Source organism: Carcharhinus amblyrhynchos, chromosome 19 (genome assembly GCF_965287045.1).
Source record: "Carcharhinus amblyrhynchos chromosome 19, sCarAmb.v2.hapA, whole genome shotgun sequence".
NCBI lineage: Eukaryota > Metazoa > Chordata > Chondrichthyes > Carcharhiniformes > Carcharhinidae > Carcharhinus > Carcharhinus amblyrhynchos.
In genome coordinates this window covers 1994244-2013730 of record NC_137342.1, presented here as the reverse complement: position 1 = coordinate 2013730, position 19487 = coordinate 1994244, and the positions used below count along the sequence as shown (strand labels likewise).

Genomic DNA, 19487 nt, shown 5'->3' with positions numbered 1-19487 from the left:
GAAGTAATTTTAATTTCTAGCTTATCCCTATTTCAGTTCCAAATAAGCAACATCCCTCTTAGACTCAACTGCCACTTTAAATACAGTTCGCAAACCCAGGCATACTTGCTATAAATGGCGTTAACAGTCTTGAAGGTTTCGGAGAGGTTTTGATTTTCAGAGCAGCTGTCTGGAAGCAACCACAGCCAGAAACCGCACAGAAAGTTGATTCTCTCTCTGCTTATATATCTAGCTCCTCCTGTTAGCCACATAATCACATCATTCCATATACTAAACCCACCTTTTGTTTCTTTAAGATCCTCACAGGATCTTTTCATCTATAAAGAGAAATCCATTAGTTCTCTCCTGAATAAACACTGAGCAATTATCTTACTCTCCCAGCATCTGAGCTGAATTCCCTCCAGACACACTGACTGCCTGGCTGAAAAACTACATTTCAAAACAGTCCTCATAAACATGAACCATTTCAGTAGCACAATATCATCACACCTTAAAAACAATGACCCAACAATATGAAAAGATGACTTTATTTTCTCAAGCCTCTAGTTATTTGCACCTCTAACGCACTACAGGTTTTTTTTGTGGGACATGGGCATCGCTGGCTAGACAGCATTTATTGCCCATCCCTATATCTTCTAACATCTAAGCATGCAAGTTCAATAATACTATAGTCCAGTTCAATCTGTCTTTCCCAACATTGAATATTCCATCCTTGCAAATCAAAGTTGTGATAAAACATCTACAATCACATTCTCTCTCTGCCACACGTATAATCTTCAAATTAAACAGTTGTAACAATAAGCTCCATCTAAACAATTATTAAGCATTACTTCCAAAGTGAATAACCTCACATTTATCCAAATTATACTGCATCAGCTACTGATTTGCCCATTTACCCAACCTGTCTAGATCGTTCTGAAGGATCTCTGATTCCTCGTCACAGTTCACCCTCCCACCCACCTTGGTATCATCTGCAAACTTTGAGATGTCACATTTTGTTCCCTCATCCAAATCATTAATATATATTGTGAATAGCTCGGGTCCCAGCACCAATCCCTGTGGCACTCCACTAGTTACTGCCTGCGCAATTTGAAAAGCACCCATTAATTCCTACTCTTTGTTTCCTCTTTGCCACCAGTTTTCTATCCACCGCATTACACTTCCCCAATCCCATGCACTTTAATCTTGTACGATAATCTCTTGTGCGGGACTTGGTCAAATGCTTTCTGAAAGAATAAATATACCACATCGACTGGTTCCCCCTTGTTAACTCTACTAGTTACATCTTCAAAGAATTCCAACAGATTTGTCGAACATGATTTCCCCTTTGTAAATCCATGTTGACTCTGACCCTGCCACTGCTTTCTAAATCCTCCACTATAAATCATAGAATCATAGAATCCCACGGTGCAGAAGGAGGCCATTTGGCCCATCAAGTGTGCACCGTTCACAATCCCACCCAGGCCCTAACTCCTTTAACCCTATATATTTACCCTGACACTAACGGGCAATTTAATATGACCAATCCACCTAACTCTCACATCTTTGGGATATGGGAGGAAACGGAACACCCAGAAGGCTTGGGGAGAACATGCAAACTCCACACAGACAGAGATCCAAGCCATGATTGAACCCAAGTCCCTGGAGCTGTGAGGCAGCAATGTTTGCCACTGTGCCACCCTAGTCCTTGATAATGGATTTGAGAATTTTCCCTACTACCGATGTTAAACTTACTGGTCAATAATTCTCTATTTATTCTCTACCTCCCTTTCTGAATATTGGAGTGACGTTAGCTACCCTCCAATCTGCAGGGGCTGTTCCAGCGTCTGTACAATCCTGGAAGATGATCACCAACACATCCACTATTTCTAGAGCTACTTCCTGAAGTATCCTGGGATGTAGATTATCAGGCCCTGGGGATTTATCCACCTTCAACCCCATCCATTTTCCCAGCACCATTCCGAGGGAGCTGAGGGGATAGGAGCAGAAAGAATGTTTCATCTGGCTGGGGGAGTCGAGGGGGATACAGTCCAAGAATGAGGAACAGATTAAGACTGAGAATTTCTTCACTCAGAATGTTGTAAAGCTTTGGAGCTGTTGATGCCAGAGGGCTGTGGGTACAAATGTCATTGTGGGGAAGGTTGGGGAAATGCACTGACATGGATAATGAGGCATGAACTAGCTGAATGGTGGAGAGGTTGGAAGGGCAAAGGGTCTATTCCTGCGTGACCCGCAATCTCATTACTCCATTGCAGAGAGAAAATACTATTCCCACAAATGATATAACGAAGAGTATAGAATCCTTATCGCGGATGTTAAATAACTACTAAATGACCATCCAATATAGTGTCTGCCATAAATAATACTTAACTTGCAAAGAACCACCCTGTCTAAATATTATTTGTTAGACTTGATTAGCCTAACATCACAGCTTCCAACATCTCATTGAAAAGCCTGCAGATCCATCCCCTGGCACGGTTCTGTCCCCAGATTATAATCTATTGAAGAAACTATTTGTGAGGATGCATTGACAATTAGCTGGAGAAATACTAAACACGGCTTTTAGTTGTTCCAGAGTGAAACTGTGTTTATGCTGACTGCCCCCCGCTGTCTCACAACCCTCACCGTGCAGTAGGGCAGACTTACAATCAGAGAGTACACAGGGAGGCCATTCGGCCCATCGAGTGTGCACCGACCACAGTCCCACCCAACCACTATCCCTATAACCCTATGCTTTTATCCTGACACTAAGGGGCAATTTAGCATGGCTGATCCACCTGAACCTTTTTGGACTGTGGGTGGAAACCAGAACACCCTGAGGAAACCCATGCAGACACGGGGACAACATACAAACTCCACACAGACAGTGACCCAAGCCATGTCCCTGGCAGTGTGAGACAGCAGTGCTAACCACTGTGCCACCTTCACAGTGTTAAAAACACTGTTTTTTTTGCGGTGGTACTTTTGGTTGAGCGTTGAGTGGTACCTGTACACGGAGTGTCGATTCAGCCTCGACAAACCAAAGAATAGTCCTCCCTAAATTATGTATCTGACTGGTGGTAATAGACATCTCCTATCAATCACATGTCAAAATAAATTGATGATTCCTTATGCATCATTGAGTCTTATGAGATGTAAAGAACAAGGGTTTGCTTTCTATTCAATAATTCATGTCAGTCTGATTACATATTAATATTTAAAAGTCTGTAGGTTTTAGCAGAAGTTTTTGAGTGGTTAGCAAACAGATATCTAACTAGTTGTGACTTGCTACAAGTTGTAACAGAGCAATGGCTATCACTGTCCCTATTTCTTGCACTGTCTATTAGGGATTTATTGATATGAGTTTGGCAGTGTAATATTTATTGGTGTAAACATTGATTTGAGCTTGTATTTCATGCAGAACAATGATTGCTTCATCCATCCTGAAGCACCTTACTCTCTCCCTTTGTGCACCTCACTGCTTGCTGATTATATCCAGGCTCTGTGCCTCCAGCAGCCTATTGAGAAGCCCACTGTTACTCAGGGCTTCAGATCTCACTCTTTGTAAACCAGGCTCATTCACGGTGGTACCACCACATACCAAAAAGGCTAGAAGCATTATTTAATCCAGCGTAGAAGACCATACGATATAGGAGCAAAATTGGGCCATTCAGCCCATCGAGTCTTCTCCATCATTCAATCATGTTTCTTAATCCTATTCTCCCACTTTTTCCCTGTAACCTTTAGAACATAGAACATAGAACATTACAGCGCGGAACAGGCCCTTCGGCCCACAATGTTGCGCCGACCAGTCTTATTTTTAAAAAAAGACATTGACCCACTAATCTAAACCACTCCTTTTTCGTCCATAAACCTATCCACCAATCTCTTAAACGCCCCCAAACTAGGCGCATTTACAACTGCAGCAGGCAGGGCATTCCAGTCCCTCACCACCCTCTGGGTAAAGAACCTGCCCCTGACATCCGTCCTATAACTACCCCCCCTTAATTTAAAGCCATGCCCCCTCGTGCTAGATTTCTCCATCCGAGGAAACAGGCTATCACCATCCACCCTATCTAAACCTCTAATCATCTTATATGTTTCTATAAGATCCCCTCTTAGCCGCCTTCTTTCCAGTGAAAACAACCCCAAATCCCTCAGTCTCTCCTCATAGGACCTCCCCTGCATACCAGGCAACATCCTGGTAAACCTCCTCTGCACCCTCTCCAAAGCCTCCACATCCTTCCTGTAATGTGGGGACCAGAACTGCACACAATACTCCAAGTGCGGCCGCACCAGAGTTTTGTACAGTTGCAACATGACGCTGCGACTCCTAAATTCAATCCCCCTACCAATAAACGCCAAGACACCGTACGCCTTCTTAACAACCTTATCTACTTGATTCCCAACTTTCAGGGATCTATGTACACATACACCTAGATCCCTCTGCTCCTCCACTCTATTCAAAGTCCTCCCGTTAGCCCTATACTCAACACATCTGTTATTCCTACCGAAATGGATTACCTCACACTTCTCCGCATTAAACTCCATCCGCCACCTCGCGGCCCAGCTCTGCAACCTGTCCAAGTCACCCTGCAAACTTCGACACCCTTCCTCACAATCTACCACACCTCCGACTTTGGTGTCATCAGCAAACTTACTAATCCACCCAACTATACCCTCATCCAGATCATTAATAAAGATTAATAAATAAAACCTTTGGTCACTTTGCCAATCAAGAACCTATCTTAAATACACTAATGACCAGGCCTCCACTGCCTTCTGTGGCAATGAATTCCATCAATTGGGTGGCATGGTAGCACAGTGGTTAGCACTGCTGCTTCACAGCTCCAGGGACCTGGGTTCGATTCCTGGCTCGGGTCACTGTCTGTGTGGAGTTTGCACATTCTCCTCGTGTCTGCATGGGTTTCCTCCGGGTGCTCCAGTTTCCTCCCACAGTCCAAAGGTGTGTGGGTTAGGTTGATTGGCCATGCTAAGAAACTGCCCCTTAGTGTCCAGGGATGTGTAGGTTAGAGGGATTAGTGGGTATAATATGTAGGGATATGGGGGTAGGGCCTGGGTGGGATTGTGTTCGGTGCAGACTCGATGGGCTGAAGGGCCTCTTTCTGCACTGTAGGGTTCTATGATTCTATGATTCTCCACTCTCTGGCTGAAGAAATTCCTCCTCATCTTGGTTCTAAAGGGTTGTCCCTTAACTCTGAGACTGTAGCCTCAGATCCCAGTCTCTCCGACAAATGGAAACATCTTCCCCACATCCACTCTATCCCGACCTTTCATTATTCTGTAACTTTCAATGATATCCCCTCTTTCATCCTTCTAAACGCCATCGAGTATCGGCCCAGAGTCCTCAGGCTCTCCTCACACATCAAACCTTTTGTTCCTGGGATCATTCTTGTGAACCTCTTCTGGATCCTTCCCAGGGCCAGCTCATCCTTCCGTAGATACGGGGCCCAAAATTGCTCTCAGTATTCTACATGTGATCTAAGCAGAGCCTTGTAAAGCCTTGGCAGTAGATCCCTGTATTCCAGCTCCCTCGATATGAATGCTAACATTGCATTTGCCTTCCTAATTACCAACTCAACCCACAGGTTAACCTGGAGAGAATCCTGAACCAGGACAAGATTGCAGTCCCAGGCTGCTATGCTTTCCCCGGAACACCCACAAACCTTCACCTTTTTAATCTTCTTGTACAATTATCCTTTGAAAGTTACAATTTAATCTACTTCCAGCGTCTTTTCGGACATGTACTCCAGATTACAACAGCACTGGCAAGAATGGAGTGTTGTTTTCGATTAACATCCCTGGATTTAGTTCAATAAGTGACAGCTGGGAATAACTGCAGTTTCAATAATTAATCTGAGGCAAAGGCTCCTTTCATCAAATTTAAGTTTGTTTCTGTTGAATCCAGTCTTGAGGTTATCCAAACTCATCAAATAGAACATAGAACACTACAGCACAAACAGGCCCTTCGGCCCACAAGTTGCCCCAGTCACATCCATACCTACCAGGCCTTTTTCTGCATGGAGGTTGGTCACCAGTGGGGTGCCCCAGGGATCTGTTCTAGGATCCTTGCTGTTTGTCATTTTCATAAATGACCTGGATGAGGAAGTGGAGGGATGGGTAAGTAAGTTCGCTGATGACACGAAGGTCGGTGGTGCTGTGGATGGTCTGGAAGGATGGCAAAAGTTGCAGCAGGACATAAATAGGATGCAGGACTGGGCGGAGAAGTGGCAGATGGACTTCAACGCGGATAAATGTGTAGTGGTCCATTTTGGCAGGACCAATGGGATGAAGGAGTACAATATGAAGGGTAGGAGTCTTAGTAGTGTTGAACAGCAGAAGGATCTTGGGGTCCGGGTCCACAGGACTCTTAAATCGGCCTCGCAGGTGGAGGATGTGGTCAAGAAGGCGTATGGTGGCCTTCATTAATCGAGGGATTGAGTTTAGGAGTCGGGAGGTAATGCTGCAACTTTATAAGACCCTTGTTAGACCCCACTTGGAGTACTGTGCGCAGTTCTGGTCGCCTCACTACAGGAAGGATGTGGAAGCTATTGAGAGGGTGCAGAGGAGATTTACAAGGATGTTGCCTGGATTGGGAGGCATGCCTTGTGAAGATAGGTTGAGGGAGCTGGGACTCTTCTCCCTGGAGAGACGAAGGTTGAGAGGCGACCTGATAGAGGGTTATAAGATGTTGAGAGGAATAGATAGGGTGGATGATGATCTGGAGGAGGGAACCGAGTGCAGGGTGTCGAAATTTGCTGATGACACCAAGATTGGTGGAACGGCAAATTGTGCGGAGGGTGTGGAGAGTCTGCAGAAGGATCTAGATAGGCTGGGTGAATGGGCCAGGAACTGGCAAATGGAATTTAATGTTGGCAAGTGTGAGGTGGTCCACTTTGGTAGGAATAATACTTACATGGTGAAAAACTGCAGCAGGCGACAGTGCAGAGGGACCTCGGGGTCCTTGTGCATGAGTCGCAAAAACCCAGCCTGCAGGTGCAGCAGGTGGTCAGGAAGGCGAATGGGATGCTGGCCTTCATAGCGAGGGGGATTGAATATAAAAGTAAGGGGGTCTTGCTGCAACTGTGCAGGGCGTTGATGAGGCCACAGCTGGAGTACTGTGTGCAGTTTTGGTCGCCGCACTTACACAGGGATATTTTGGCCTTGAAGGGAGTGCAGAGGAGGTTTACTAGGCTGATACCGGAGTTGAGGGGGTTGAGCTATGAGGAGAGGCTGAATAAACTAGGCTTGTACTCGTTAGAGTTTAGAAGAATGAGGGGAGATCTCATTGAGACATATAAGATGATGAATGGGATGGATAGGATAGAGGTGGAGAGACTCTTCCCGCTCAGAAAGGATAGCAGGACTAGGGGGCACAGCCTCAAGATAAAGGGGGGGCGGTTTAGAACGGAGTTGAGGAGGAACTTCTTCACTCAAAGGGTGGTGAATCTCTGGAATTCTCTGCCCGTTGAAGTGGTGGAGGCTGCCTCGCTAAATATATTTAAGACGCAGGTTGATGGGTTTTTGATAAGAGAGGGGATTAAGGGTTATGGGGAGAGGGTGGGAATGTGGAACTGAGCCACGACAGATCAGCCATGATCTTATTGAATGGCGGGGCAGGCTCGAAGGGCTAGATGGCCTACTCCTGCTCCTATTTCTTATGTTCTTATGTTCTTATTCTCAGAGGCTATTTCCCAGGGCTGAAATGGTCGCTACGAGAGGACACAGGTTTAAGGTGCTGGGGAGCAGGTACAGAGGAGATGTTAGGGGTAAGTTTTTCACTCAGAGGGTGGTGAGTGAGTGGAATCGGCTGCCGTCGGTGGTGGTAGAGGCGAACTCGCTGGGGTCTTTTAAGAGACTTCTGGATGAGTACATGGGATTTAATGGGATTGGGAGTTACGGATAGTTCTATGGCTTAGTAGGTATGGATATGATCGGCGCAACTTGTGGGCCGAAGGGCCTGTTTGTACTGTAGTGTTCTATGTTCTATCTATAACCCTCAATCCCATTAAATCCCATATACTCATCCAGAAGTCTTTTAAAAGACCCCAGCGAGTTTGCCTCCACCACCACCGACGGCAGCCGATTCCACTCACTCACCACCCTCTGAGTGAAAAACTTACCCCTGACATCTCCTCTGTACCTGCTCCCCAGCACCTTAAACCTGTGTCCTCTCGTAGCGACCATTTCAGCCCTGGGAAATAGCCTCTGAGAATCCACCCGATCAATACCTCTCAACATTTTATAAACCTCTATCAGGTCGCCTCTCAACCTTCGTCTCTCCTGGGAAAAGAGTCCCAGCTCCCTCAACCTATCCTCATAAGGCATGCCTCCCAATCCAGGCAACATCCTTATAAATCTCCTCTGCACCCTCTCAATAGCTTCCACATCCTTCCTGTAGTGAGGTGACCAGAACTGCGCACAGTACTCCAAGTGGGGTCTGACAAGGGTCTTATAAATGGCGAGTTGTATTGAAGAAAAGTCTTGCAACTTTCTGTTCAGTTTGCCACATTGTTCAGCAATTTGTTAAACCCTAATTCTTTCTCACAGGAGATTGAAGACATGTACACAGGAGCGATAAGGAAGGCCATTCTCGACTACGTACTTCTAGATCCAGTCGAACAGAAGAGACTTGGCATTGAACTCCCTCCCAAGGTTCGTAGGAAATATGATGTTTGTGTTCTCGTCATCATAAAAACTGGGGCAAGTTTAGAGTCTTCATGTTGCAGGATTAGATGCTCGTCACATATCCCTGCCTGTTGAAGGTCCATTCCTGAAACCCTGGATGTTGTCAGGAAGCAGGTCACGTGGGAAGGGTAGCAGAGCTCTGGAACTCTCAACACCAATAGGCAGCTAAGGATGGGAACTCCATTCAAAACTGAGATTGGTCGATCTTGTTCCGTGACAATGTTCAGACAAATGGAATGAAGGTGGCTGATGGGGTTAAAATGCCAGTCGGCAGTAATGTGACTGAATGGCAGGGGTTTGAGGGGTTAAATAGCCAGTTCTTGTTCCTGTGTAACAGACTCGAGGGGCTGAATGGCCACTCCTCTTACTATGGACCAATGAACAGCCTTGAATTCGCCCGAATTTCCACCATGTCTCTAGACTTCCCGACTGACCTTGTCCAGAGGGATATGTTAGAGGGCAGAACAGGTTCAATGGGCTGAATGGCCTTCACTTGTACCTCTATCTAATAGGACAGGAGGTGGATTTCGGGGTGAGCACCCACAGGGGCCCAGAGTGGCATCTGTGCCAATGTAATGGGGTCATCAGTGGATAGGACCCCTGAGTAACCACAAGGGTCACAGCCTTCCATTCTAATGGTGGACTAGGAGATACACACACACACACACACACACACACACCCATACACACACACACACACACACACACCCATACACACACACACACACACACACCCATACACACACACACACACACACACCCATACACACACACACACACACCCATACACACACACACACACACACACCCATACACACACACCACACACACACAGACACACCCATACACACACACACACAGACACACCCATACACACACACACACACACACACACCACACACACACAGACACACCCATACACACACACACAGACACACCCATACACACACACACACACACACACCACACACACACAGACACACCCATACACACACACACACCACACACACACACACACCACACACACACACACACACACCACACACACACAGACACACCCATACACAGACACACACACACACACACACACACAGACACACCCATACACACACACACACACCACACACACACACACACCCATACACACACACACACATACACACACACATCCATACACACACACCACACACACAAACACATATGCACACACTCACACAGACACACAATTGCACACATGTACACACGCTAACAGGGTAACAGATACAGGCTGAATCTCATGCACATACACACACATGCATGCACGCGCGCACACACAATATCGGCTGAATCACACATGGACACACAGTAATAGAGAGTAACACGTACAGGCTGCAACGCACACGGACATGCACTCATTCCCTTAGCCCCCGGAGGCCCCACTGCTCAGGGAAGTGAGCCTGGGTACACAGTCTGCTTTCTCTCCAGTAAATGTAGCCATGATAGAGGGGCAGAGAGTCGGCTCGGATCACTGCCCACTGCCTGGATCTGTCAATGGCTGACATGGCCAGGCCCAAGGACAGGCTCCCCCACTCTGCACTCCCCCCCACACCCCCCGCACCCCCCACACCCCCCGCACCTCCCCCACTCCTCACCAGAGTGGACCGGAGATCAGGAACGTGGAGCTGAAGTGCACCTAAATATTGAGGAGTAACCCCTTCACATAATTAAAAAGAGTCTGTAAACCCGGCCACATGGGACATGGACTCAGTCCCATTGCCCGCAGGAACGACACGCAGCCTGGGGGTCTGTGAAACACAAGAGGAACTCCACACGCAGGCCAATGGGAATACTAAATCGATTTGCGGGTATCCACAGGACAATATTGTCAGAGAATCACAACGTACGCTGATCAAATGCAACATTGAACAGCTATCTGAATCATGAGCTTAATGAACTCAGTACTGATGAGTTTCCGGGGTATTCCCAACATCGATCGACATCATTCCTGTAAACAATTTGATTTTTCCAGCTGTCACACACACTGGGACGAGCGAACCTTCCATGGCATGAAAGTGTAAACAGTGCACGGCGGAAGCTGAGTGATGTCTTGTACATCACCCACCCGGTAATGACCGCAATACTGCTGAACTTTCACACCAGGTACATCCACTCCCAATTGTTCAATACTTTTCAAATCAATGTGAGAAGCTCTTGCTGTTAGAACACAGAAGGCAGGACATTGCGGGTGGCACAGTGGTTCGCACTGCTGCCTCACAGCGCCACGGACCTGGGTTCGATTCTGGCCTCGGGTGACCATTGGGAGTTTGCACCTTCTCCCTGTCTCTGTCTCAAGATGTGGAGATGCCGGTGTTGGACTTACACAGTAAGAAGGTTGAGAGGCGACCTGATAGAAGTTTACAAAATGTTGAGAGGAATAGATAGGGTGGACTCTCAGAGGCTATTTCCCCGGTTTGAAATGGTCGCTACAAGAGGACACAGATTTAAGGTGCGGGGAGGGAGGTTCAGAAGTGATGTTAGGGGTAAGTTTTTCACTCAGAGGGTGGTGAGTGAATGGAATCGGCTGCCGTCAGTGGTGGTGGAGGCGAACTCGCTGGGGTCTTTTAAAAGACTTCTGGATGAGTATATGGGGTTTAATGAGATTGAGGGTTATAGATAGGTCTGTAGGTTGGTAGGTGATGTGGTCGGCGCAACTTGTGGGCCGAAGGGCCTGTTTGTGCTGTAGTGTTCTATGTTCTATGTTCTATGAACTCTGACAACACCAGGTTTAAGCCCAACCAGTTTATTTGATAGTAAACTCACAAGCTTTCGGGGTTAATCCCTTCGTCAGGTGAATGGAGAGTTCTGGCCTCAGACAGAGCATATAAAGCACAGACAGTTTACAGTCTATCTAATACACTGCAGGAAAGGATGTCCCGAAGCATGGTACATTGGGGAGACCATGCAGACGCTACGACAACGGATGAATGAACATCGCTCGACAATCACCAGGCAAGACTGTTCCCTTCCTGTTGGCGAACACTTCTGTGGTCACGGGCATTCAGCCTCTGACCTTCGGGTAAGCATTCTCCAAGGCGGCCTTCACAACACACGACAGCGCAGAGTCGCTGAACAGAGACTGATAGCCAAGTTCCGCACACATGAGGACGGTCTCAACAGGGATCTTGGGTTCATGTCGCACTACCTGTAACCCCCGTGACTTGCCTGGGTTTGCAAAACCTCACTTACTGTACTGTCTGGAGACAATACACATCTCTGTAACCTGTGATCAGTGCTCCTTCCACTCACATTATCAGCCACTTCAGGTCTCGAACAGCAGGTTAGGTGTAAAGATTCGCATTCTAATCAGTAATCTCTAAACTGTCTGTGCTTTATATGCTCTGTCTGAGGCCAGAACTCTCCATTCACCTGACGAAGGGGCTAACCCCGAAAGCTTGTGCGTTTACTATCAAATAAATCGGTTGGACTGAAACCTGGTGTTGTCAAACTTCTTACTGTGTTTCAAGACTCCAGTTACACTCAGTTTCATGGTTAGATTTCTGGAGTAGCGAGGCCCCCGTGTTAACATCACTGAGAGGCTGGACTCTGCGACTGTCACCTTTCCAGGATCCTGTAGTGTATCTTCGAGGTACCTCTGATCTCTGACCATCTAAACCAGCCCAGTGTTACAGTCGGGGGGGTGGGGGGAGGGCAGAGCGATTATCCAAGAAAACAAAGTGCCCAGTGTGTGTGGAGAAACGGGAGCCGTCCCCTCCTGGCTTTGAGCATTCCGGACCGGAGAGAATCATGGATGTTTCCGGCTTTCTAACACCTTCCCCTCAACTCAACGTCAGCCAGTCAGAAAATCGTTTCCAGTTTTGTCCATTTTGACCGTTGTGGGACAGGGTCCAGGGGCTGGATGGCCCCTCCTGGCTCCTGTTTCGTCTGTTCTCCAAGAACAGAACTCATCAGCAGCTGAACAGAGTGTGGCCCGATTCCAATCAGAAAAAGCAGCCAGTGCAGAGACTCCAGCGGTGTGCACTGGCACTGTGCTGGGGGAGGGGGGTGCGCACTGGCACTGTGCTGGGAGGGGGGGGGGGGTGCACTGTGCTGGGGGAGGGGGGGGTGCACTGGCACTGTGCTGGGGGAGGGGGGTGCGCACTGGCACTGTGGTGGGAGGGGGGGGTGCACTGGCACTGTGCTGGGGGAGGGGGGGTGCGCACTGGCACTGTGCTGGGAGGGGGGGGGTGCACTGGCACTGTGCTGGGGGAGGGGGGGTGCGCACTGGCACTGTGCTGGGAGGGGGGGGGTGCACTGTGCTGGGGGAGGGGGGGGTGCACTGGCACTGTGCTGGGGGAGGGGGGGTGCGCACTGGCACTGTGGTGGGAGGGGGGGGTGCACTGGCACTGTGCTGGGGGAGGGGGGTGCGCACTGGCACTGTGCTGGGAGGGGGGGGTGCACTGGCACTGTGCTGGGGGAGGGGGGTGCGCACTGGCACTGTGCTGGGAGGGGGGGGTGCACTGGCACTGTGCTGGGGGAGGGGGGCGGTGCGCTCTGGCACTGTGCTGGGGGAGGGGGGTAGTGCGCTCTGGCACTGTGCTGGGGGAGGGGAGGTGTGCACTGGCACTGTGCTGGGGGAGGGGGGCGGTGCGCACTGGCACTGTGCTGGGGGAGGGGGGGTGCGCACTGGCACTGTGCTGGGGGGAGGGGGGGGTGCGCACTGGCACTGTGCTGGGGGAGGGGGGCAGTGCGCTCTGGCACTGTGCTGGGGGAGGGGGGCAGTGCGCTCTGGCACTGTGCTGGGGGAGGGGGGGGTGCGCACTGGCACTGTGCTGGGGGAGGGGGGCAGTGCGCTCTGGCACTGTGCTGGGGGAGGGGGCAGTGCGCTCTGGCACTGTGCTGGGGGAGGGGGGGGTGCGCACTGGCACTGTGCTGGGGGAGGGGGGGTGCGCACTGGCACTGTGCTGGGGAGGGGGGGTGCGCACTGGCACTGTGCTGGGGGAGGGGGGCAGTGCGCTCTGGCACTGTGCTGGGGGAGGGGGGCAGTGCGCTCTGGCACTGTGCTGGGGGAGGGGGGGGTGCGCACTGGCACTGTGCTGGGGGAGGGGGGCAGTGCGCTCTGGCACTGTGCTGGGGGAGGGGGGCAGTGCGCTCTGGCTCTGTGCTGGGGAGGGGGGCAGTGCGCTCTGGCACTGTGCTGCACTGTCAGAGGTCTGTTCTTTGTCATAGTAAAAAGTCTGACAACACCAGGTTTTAGTCCAACCGATTTATTTGATAATATACTCGAAGCTTTCGGGGTTAGTCCTTCGTCAGGTGAATGGAGAGTTCTGGCCTCAGACAGAGCATATAAAGCACAGACAGTTTAGAGATTACTGATTAAAATGCGAATCCTTACACCTAACCTGCTGTTCAAGACCTGAAGTGGCTGATAATGTGAGTGGAAGGAGCACTGATCACAGTTTAAAGAGATGTGTATTGTCTCCAGACAGTACAGTAAGTGAGGTTTTGCAAACCCAGGCAAGTCATGGGGGTTACAGATAGTGCGACATGAACCCAAGATCCCTGTTGAGACCGTCCTCATGTGTGGGGAACTTGGCTATCAGTCTCTGTTCAGCGACTCTGCGCTGTCGTGTGTTGTGAAGGCCGCCTTGGAGAATGCTTACCCGAAGGTCAGAGGCTGAATGCCCGTGACCACTGAAGTGTTCGCCAACAGGAAGGGAACAGTCTTGCCTGGTGACTGTCGAGCGATGTTCATTCATCCGTTGTCGTAGCGTCTGCACGGTCTCCCCAATGTACCATGCTTCGGGACATCCTTTCCCTGCAACGTATCAGGTAGACAATGTTGGCCGAGTTGCAGGAGTATTTACCGTGTACCTGGTGGATGGTATTCTCACGTGTGATGATGGCATCCGTGTCGATGATCCGGCATGTCTTGCAGAGGTTGCTGTGGCAGGGTTGTGTGGTATTGTGGTCACTGTTCTCCTGAAGGCTGGGTAGTTTGCTGAGAACAATGGTCTGTTTGAGGTTGTGCGGTTGTCTGAAAGCAAGAAGTGGGGGTGTGGGGATGGCCCTGGCGAGATGTTCGTCTTCATCAATGATATGTTGAAGACTCCGGAGAAGATGTCGTAGCTTCTCCGCTCCGGGGAAGTACTGGACGACGAAGGGAACTCTGTCCACTGTGTCCCGTGTTTGTCTTCTGAGGAGATCGGTGCAGTTTTTCGCTGTGGCGCATCGGAACTGCCGATCTATGAGTCGAGCGCCATATCCTGTTCTTATGAGGGCATCTTTCAGGGTCTGGAGGTGTCTGTCACGATCCTCCTCATCTGAGCAAATCCTGTGTATACGGAGGGCTTGTCCATAGGGAATGGCTTCTTTAACATGTTTAGGGTGGAAACTGGAGAAGTGGAGCATTGTGAGATTGTCTGTGGGCTTGCGGTACAGTGAGGTGCTGAGGTGACAGTCCTATGCAGACGCTACGACAACGGATGAATGAACATCGCTCGACAGTCACCCAGGCAAGACTGTTCCCTTCCTGTTGGCGAACACTTCAGTGGTCACGGGCATTCAGCCTCTGACCTTCGGGTAAGCATTCTCCAAGGCGGCCTTCACGACACACGACAGCGCAGAGTCGCTGAACAGAGACTGATAGCCAAGTTCCGCACACATGAGGACGGTCTCAACAGGGATCTTGGGTTCATGTCGCACTATCTGTAACCCCCGTGACTTGCCTGGGTTTGCAAAACCTCACTTACTGTACTGTCTGGAGACAATACACATCTCTTTAAACTGTGATCAGTGCTCCTTCCACTCAGATTATCAGCCACTTCAGGTCTTGAACAGCAGGTTAGGTGTAAGGATTCGCATTCTAATCAGTAATCTCTAAACTGTCTGTGCTTTATATGCTCTGTCTGAGGCCAGAACTCTCCATTCACCTGACGAAGGGACTAACCCCGAAAGCTTGTGAGTCTATTATCAAATAAATAGGTTGGACTAAAACCTGGTGTTTTCAGACTTTTTACTGTGTTTACGCCAGTCCAACGCCGGCATACCCACATCATGACTACTTTGTCACAATAACAGGGATGTGTTTGAATCAGAGCTCTGTCTTGAAGAGTCGGCGGCCTCTCCCGAGTCTCCCGGCCGTCTGTCCCTCAATCCACATCATTGAAACACATTTCCCTCCATTAGCACATGGGATCTTGCTGTGCACAAGTTTCCAGCGTATATCTCCCAGGCTGGAAGGTGGGATTTCCTGATGTTGGGAAGGTTGCCCGTGTGGATGGATTTACATTTCTACAGAACGGTTTACAAACCTGGTGATATCAGCAAAAACCCATTTCAAAATTATCATAGGATTCCGCCAGCCCAGAACGAGGCCATTCAGCCCATCGAGACTGCACTGACCACAATCCCACCCAGGCTCCATCCGTGTAACCCCCAGCTATTTACCCTGCTCACCCCCCGACACTAAGGGGCAATTTGGCCAATCCACCCTAACCCGCACACCTTCGGACTGTGGGAGGAAACCGGAGCACCCGGAGGAAACCCACGCAGACACGAGGAGAATGTGCAAACTCCACACAGACAGTGACCCGAGCTGGGAATCGAACCCAGGACCCTGGAAGTGCTGAGCCCCCAGTGAATCTGTGCTGATCAGTCACTCTAATGAAACGTGGGAAATTTGGGAGAAAGTGTATTTTGTTTGTGATTCTTCCAGATACAGAGATTTCAGACTGATCAAACCCAAGGCTCTGTCACAGCTCTTCCCATTTCCCCTGGATCAGCTTATTCACCGTGTCGCCATGGTTACGGAGAACAGGGCTATCGTTTTGCAGGATCAGTGGTTGAAAGATTGTTCGGAGATAATTGGTGAGCGGAGAGAAGGTGTAGAATCCTGGATGCCTCAGGATAATGAGGTAAAATATTCCCATTCCGAATGAACCCCTGTGCTCTGTCCTGACCGGTCACTGCACTCCGCAGGTAAACTCCCATTCCCTTCCAGAGCTCCAGAGAGAGTGGATAAACTACCCCACCCCCTGACACACCCCACCCCCACCATACCCCACCCCCTCTGACACACCCCAGCCCACCCACAGGCACACCTCTCCCCACCCCGCTCCCTGAGACATACCTCCCCACCCACACCCCGCCCCATCCCCTTCCATACCTCACCCCACCACACTAAGCCCTTTCCATAACCCCAACCATTTACCCCACAGTTCTACACATGCTGGGACCTTAAGCCTCAGTTCAGCACGGCCAATCCACCTAACCAACACATCTTTGGAGTGTGGGAGGAAACCCGAGCACCCGGAGAAAACCCACATGGACACGGGGAGAATGTGCAAACTCCACACCAGACACCCAAGACTGGAATTGAACCTGGATCCCTGATGCTGTGAGGCAGCAGTGCTAACCACTGTGCCACCGTACTGCCCAGGGTCCCTGGCACTGTGAGGGAGCAGTGCTAACCATGTTTGTGTTCCTGCCTCTTACAGAAGCACATAATTATTGTCCTGGGAGTTGGACTTGGGCTGGAATCTGGGCTGCCACTTCCTGAAGGAGCCCAAAACTGGAATGGAGGCTTGTGGATCCTGGACAGGCTCAACACCCCACCCCTACTCACTGGGACAGTAACTTAGCTTTATTCAGGATTGTTAGAACCCCACTACAGGCCCTCAACTCTCAGCTTTATGCAACCTCTTCAGACCCCCATGCACATCTCCCATACCCCATTGTACCTCCCATGCCCCTCATATCTACAAACATTGGACCCCAATGACACATGGCTCATTACTGATGAATGCACGAGAGCTCTGTATCAAGTGGAGAAAGTACTCTAATGCATCGGAATACTGATACAATGCTGACCAATTTACGGGTTGCTTACCTTTCAAAGGCAGAGCTTGGTCATCATTGTATTAAAAATGTTTATAACTTAAATTCAGCATTTTATTACGACATGTAAAGTTGTCAAGATTGCTTAAGCTGACTTGTCAATAGTTCCTGACTCCACAAATGGGCTTCTCCAAGGTTCAGGATTAGCGCGGTTCACACTCTTACCTGCAGCTCACCTCCCTCAGTGACAATGCCAAGGATGCTGAAAATTACACTTCACACAGGCTTTAAAATCGGGATCCTGTTCCCAGATTATGGGAGTTTCAGACCTGCCCCGTTTCCCACACTAAAGGGTCTACATGTGGAAATACACTTACGTTCCCTGTTCAGCTCCTTGAGGTGGGATTGGACAGCATGAAGACAGCAAAATCCAGCCCAGATCTCAATGGGGTTTCACAAAACCGTCTGCTCAAATCTCCCAACCTCCCAGTGTCTAACACTCCAACATGCAAACCCCTGTTAATACGAGCAAAAACTGAAATGAGGATTGTAATAAAAAGTCAAACTAATCCGAGGAGAAAGGTGAGTATCTTTCACGGAGTGCGGAGGGAGAACAGGGGAACGAAACCTCACAAATCGAATCCAGATTGAGTGAACTGTCCCCCTCGATTGGAGGGCCAAGTTGCCAAAATCAATCACATCACATTCAGCCCCGTCACTTCCCCCTTCAGACAATTGTAATAATTAACCAGTGGAGATTGCATTCAATTCAGAAAGTTAAAGTCAATCTCTGTGAGAATCTATTTGTACAAAGCTCTTCCTTCCTCTTTAATTACGGACTGATACTTGTTTGGTGTTCTGGAGTGTAGGAGTTGAGGATGGTGAAGATGGACCATTTCTTCGCCAGTGTGGCCACTCTCACCTCCAACCTGCTGCGGAACATTGTGGAAGAGTCACTGGAGGAGCTGGTTCAGATGTTTGAGCTGTATCACCAAGGAAACGACTATGATGGGGATTACCCTGCGGATTCCCTGGGACTTCCTGTCAGACCTCATCCCATAACTGTCCGCATGGTGAGTGGGAGACTCCTTCACACATCATCCTTTGTGGTGAAGTTGGTGTTTGTAAAAAACATATTGCATGGTCCCTTTAAAAGGTGGTGCTTTTTCTATACTTGAAGAGGCAGGTGCATATGTAGTACACAGACTGAAACATTATATCAAAGGTTACGCAACAGCATTGCCTTGATAACAGGCTTCAAGCATTTGAATAATCAGAACAAGTATTGAATTTTACCCAATCAATTTAAATTAGGCACTTGACTAATAGCAGCCTATCAGATTTAAATTTGATGTTTTGGTAACCTGAGAACCAATCCTATTGTGGAGATTTTGGTATGTCTTCAGGGGTACAAGAGCCAGCTCTCAGCTCCGGAGAGACACAGCAGCTGCTCTCTCTGCCACAGCTAATAGCTCATCTAATCAGAGAATCCAGTAAGAAGTCTCACAACACCCGGTTAAAATCTAACAGGTTTATTTGGTAGCACGAGCTTTCGGAGCACTGTCTAATATTGTTGTGATTAGCCTTCCCCCAGTTTAGTACCTTAACTTGAGGACTGCAGTTATCTTTATTCATCAGTACCTAAAGCTTACTGAATTGTGATCACTGTTCCCAAAGTGCTCCCCGACTGAAACATCGACCACCTGACTGGGCTCCTTCCCTAGTTGGACTATCTACATTCTGTTTCAGGAAGCCCTCCTGGATGCTCCTTACAAACCCTGCCCCATCCACGTCCCTAGCACTAAATGAGTCCCAATCAATATAGGGGAAATTAAAATCTCCCACCACAACAACCCTGTTACTTTTACATCTTGCCAAAACCTGCCTACATATCTGTTCCTCTATCTCCCACTGGCTGTTGGGTGGCCTGTAGTAAACCTCCAACATTGTGACTCCACCTTTCCTATTCCTGAGCTCTGCACATA

At 49.2% G+C, this 19487-nt stretch overlaps 1 protein-coding gene across 1 annotated transcript in view; it reads left to right on the top strand.

The window, feature by feature from the left end:
* LOC145355578 (dynein axonemal heavy chain 3-like) overlaps positions 1-19487 on the top strand; it is a 507454-nt gene that overhangs the window by 120972 nt on the left and 366995 nt on the right. Inside the window, 4 exon segments of the mRNA XM_080207828.1 lie at positions 8551-8655; positions 10697-10827; positions 16382-16580; positions 18372-18575. Of these exon segments, the coding sequence (XP_080063954.1) occupies positions 8551-8655; positions 10697-10827; positions 16382-16580; positions 18372-18575 (639 nt within the window).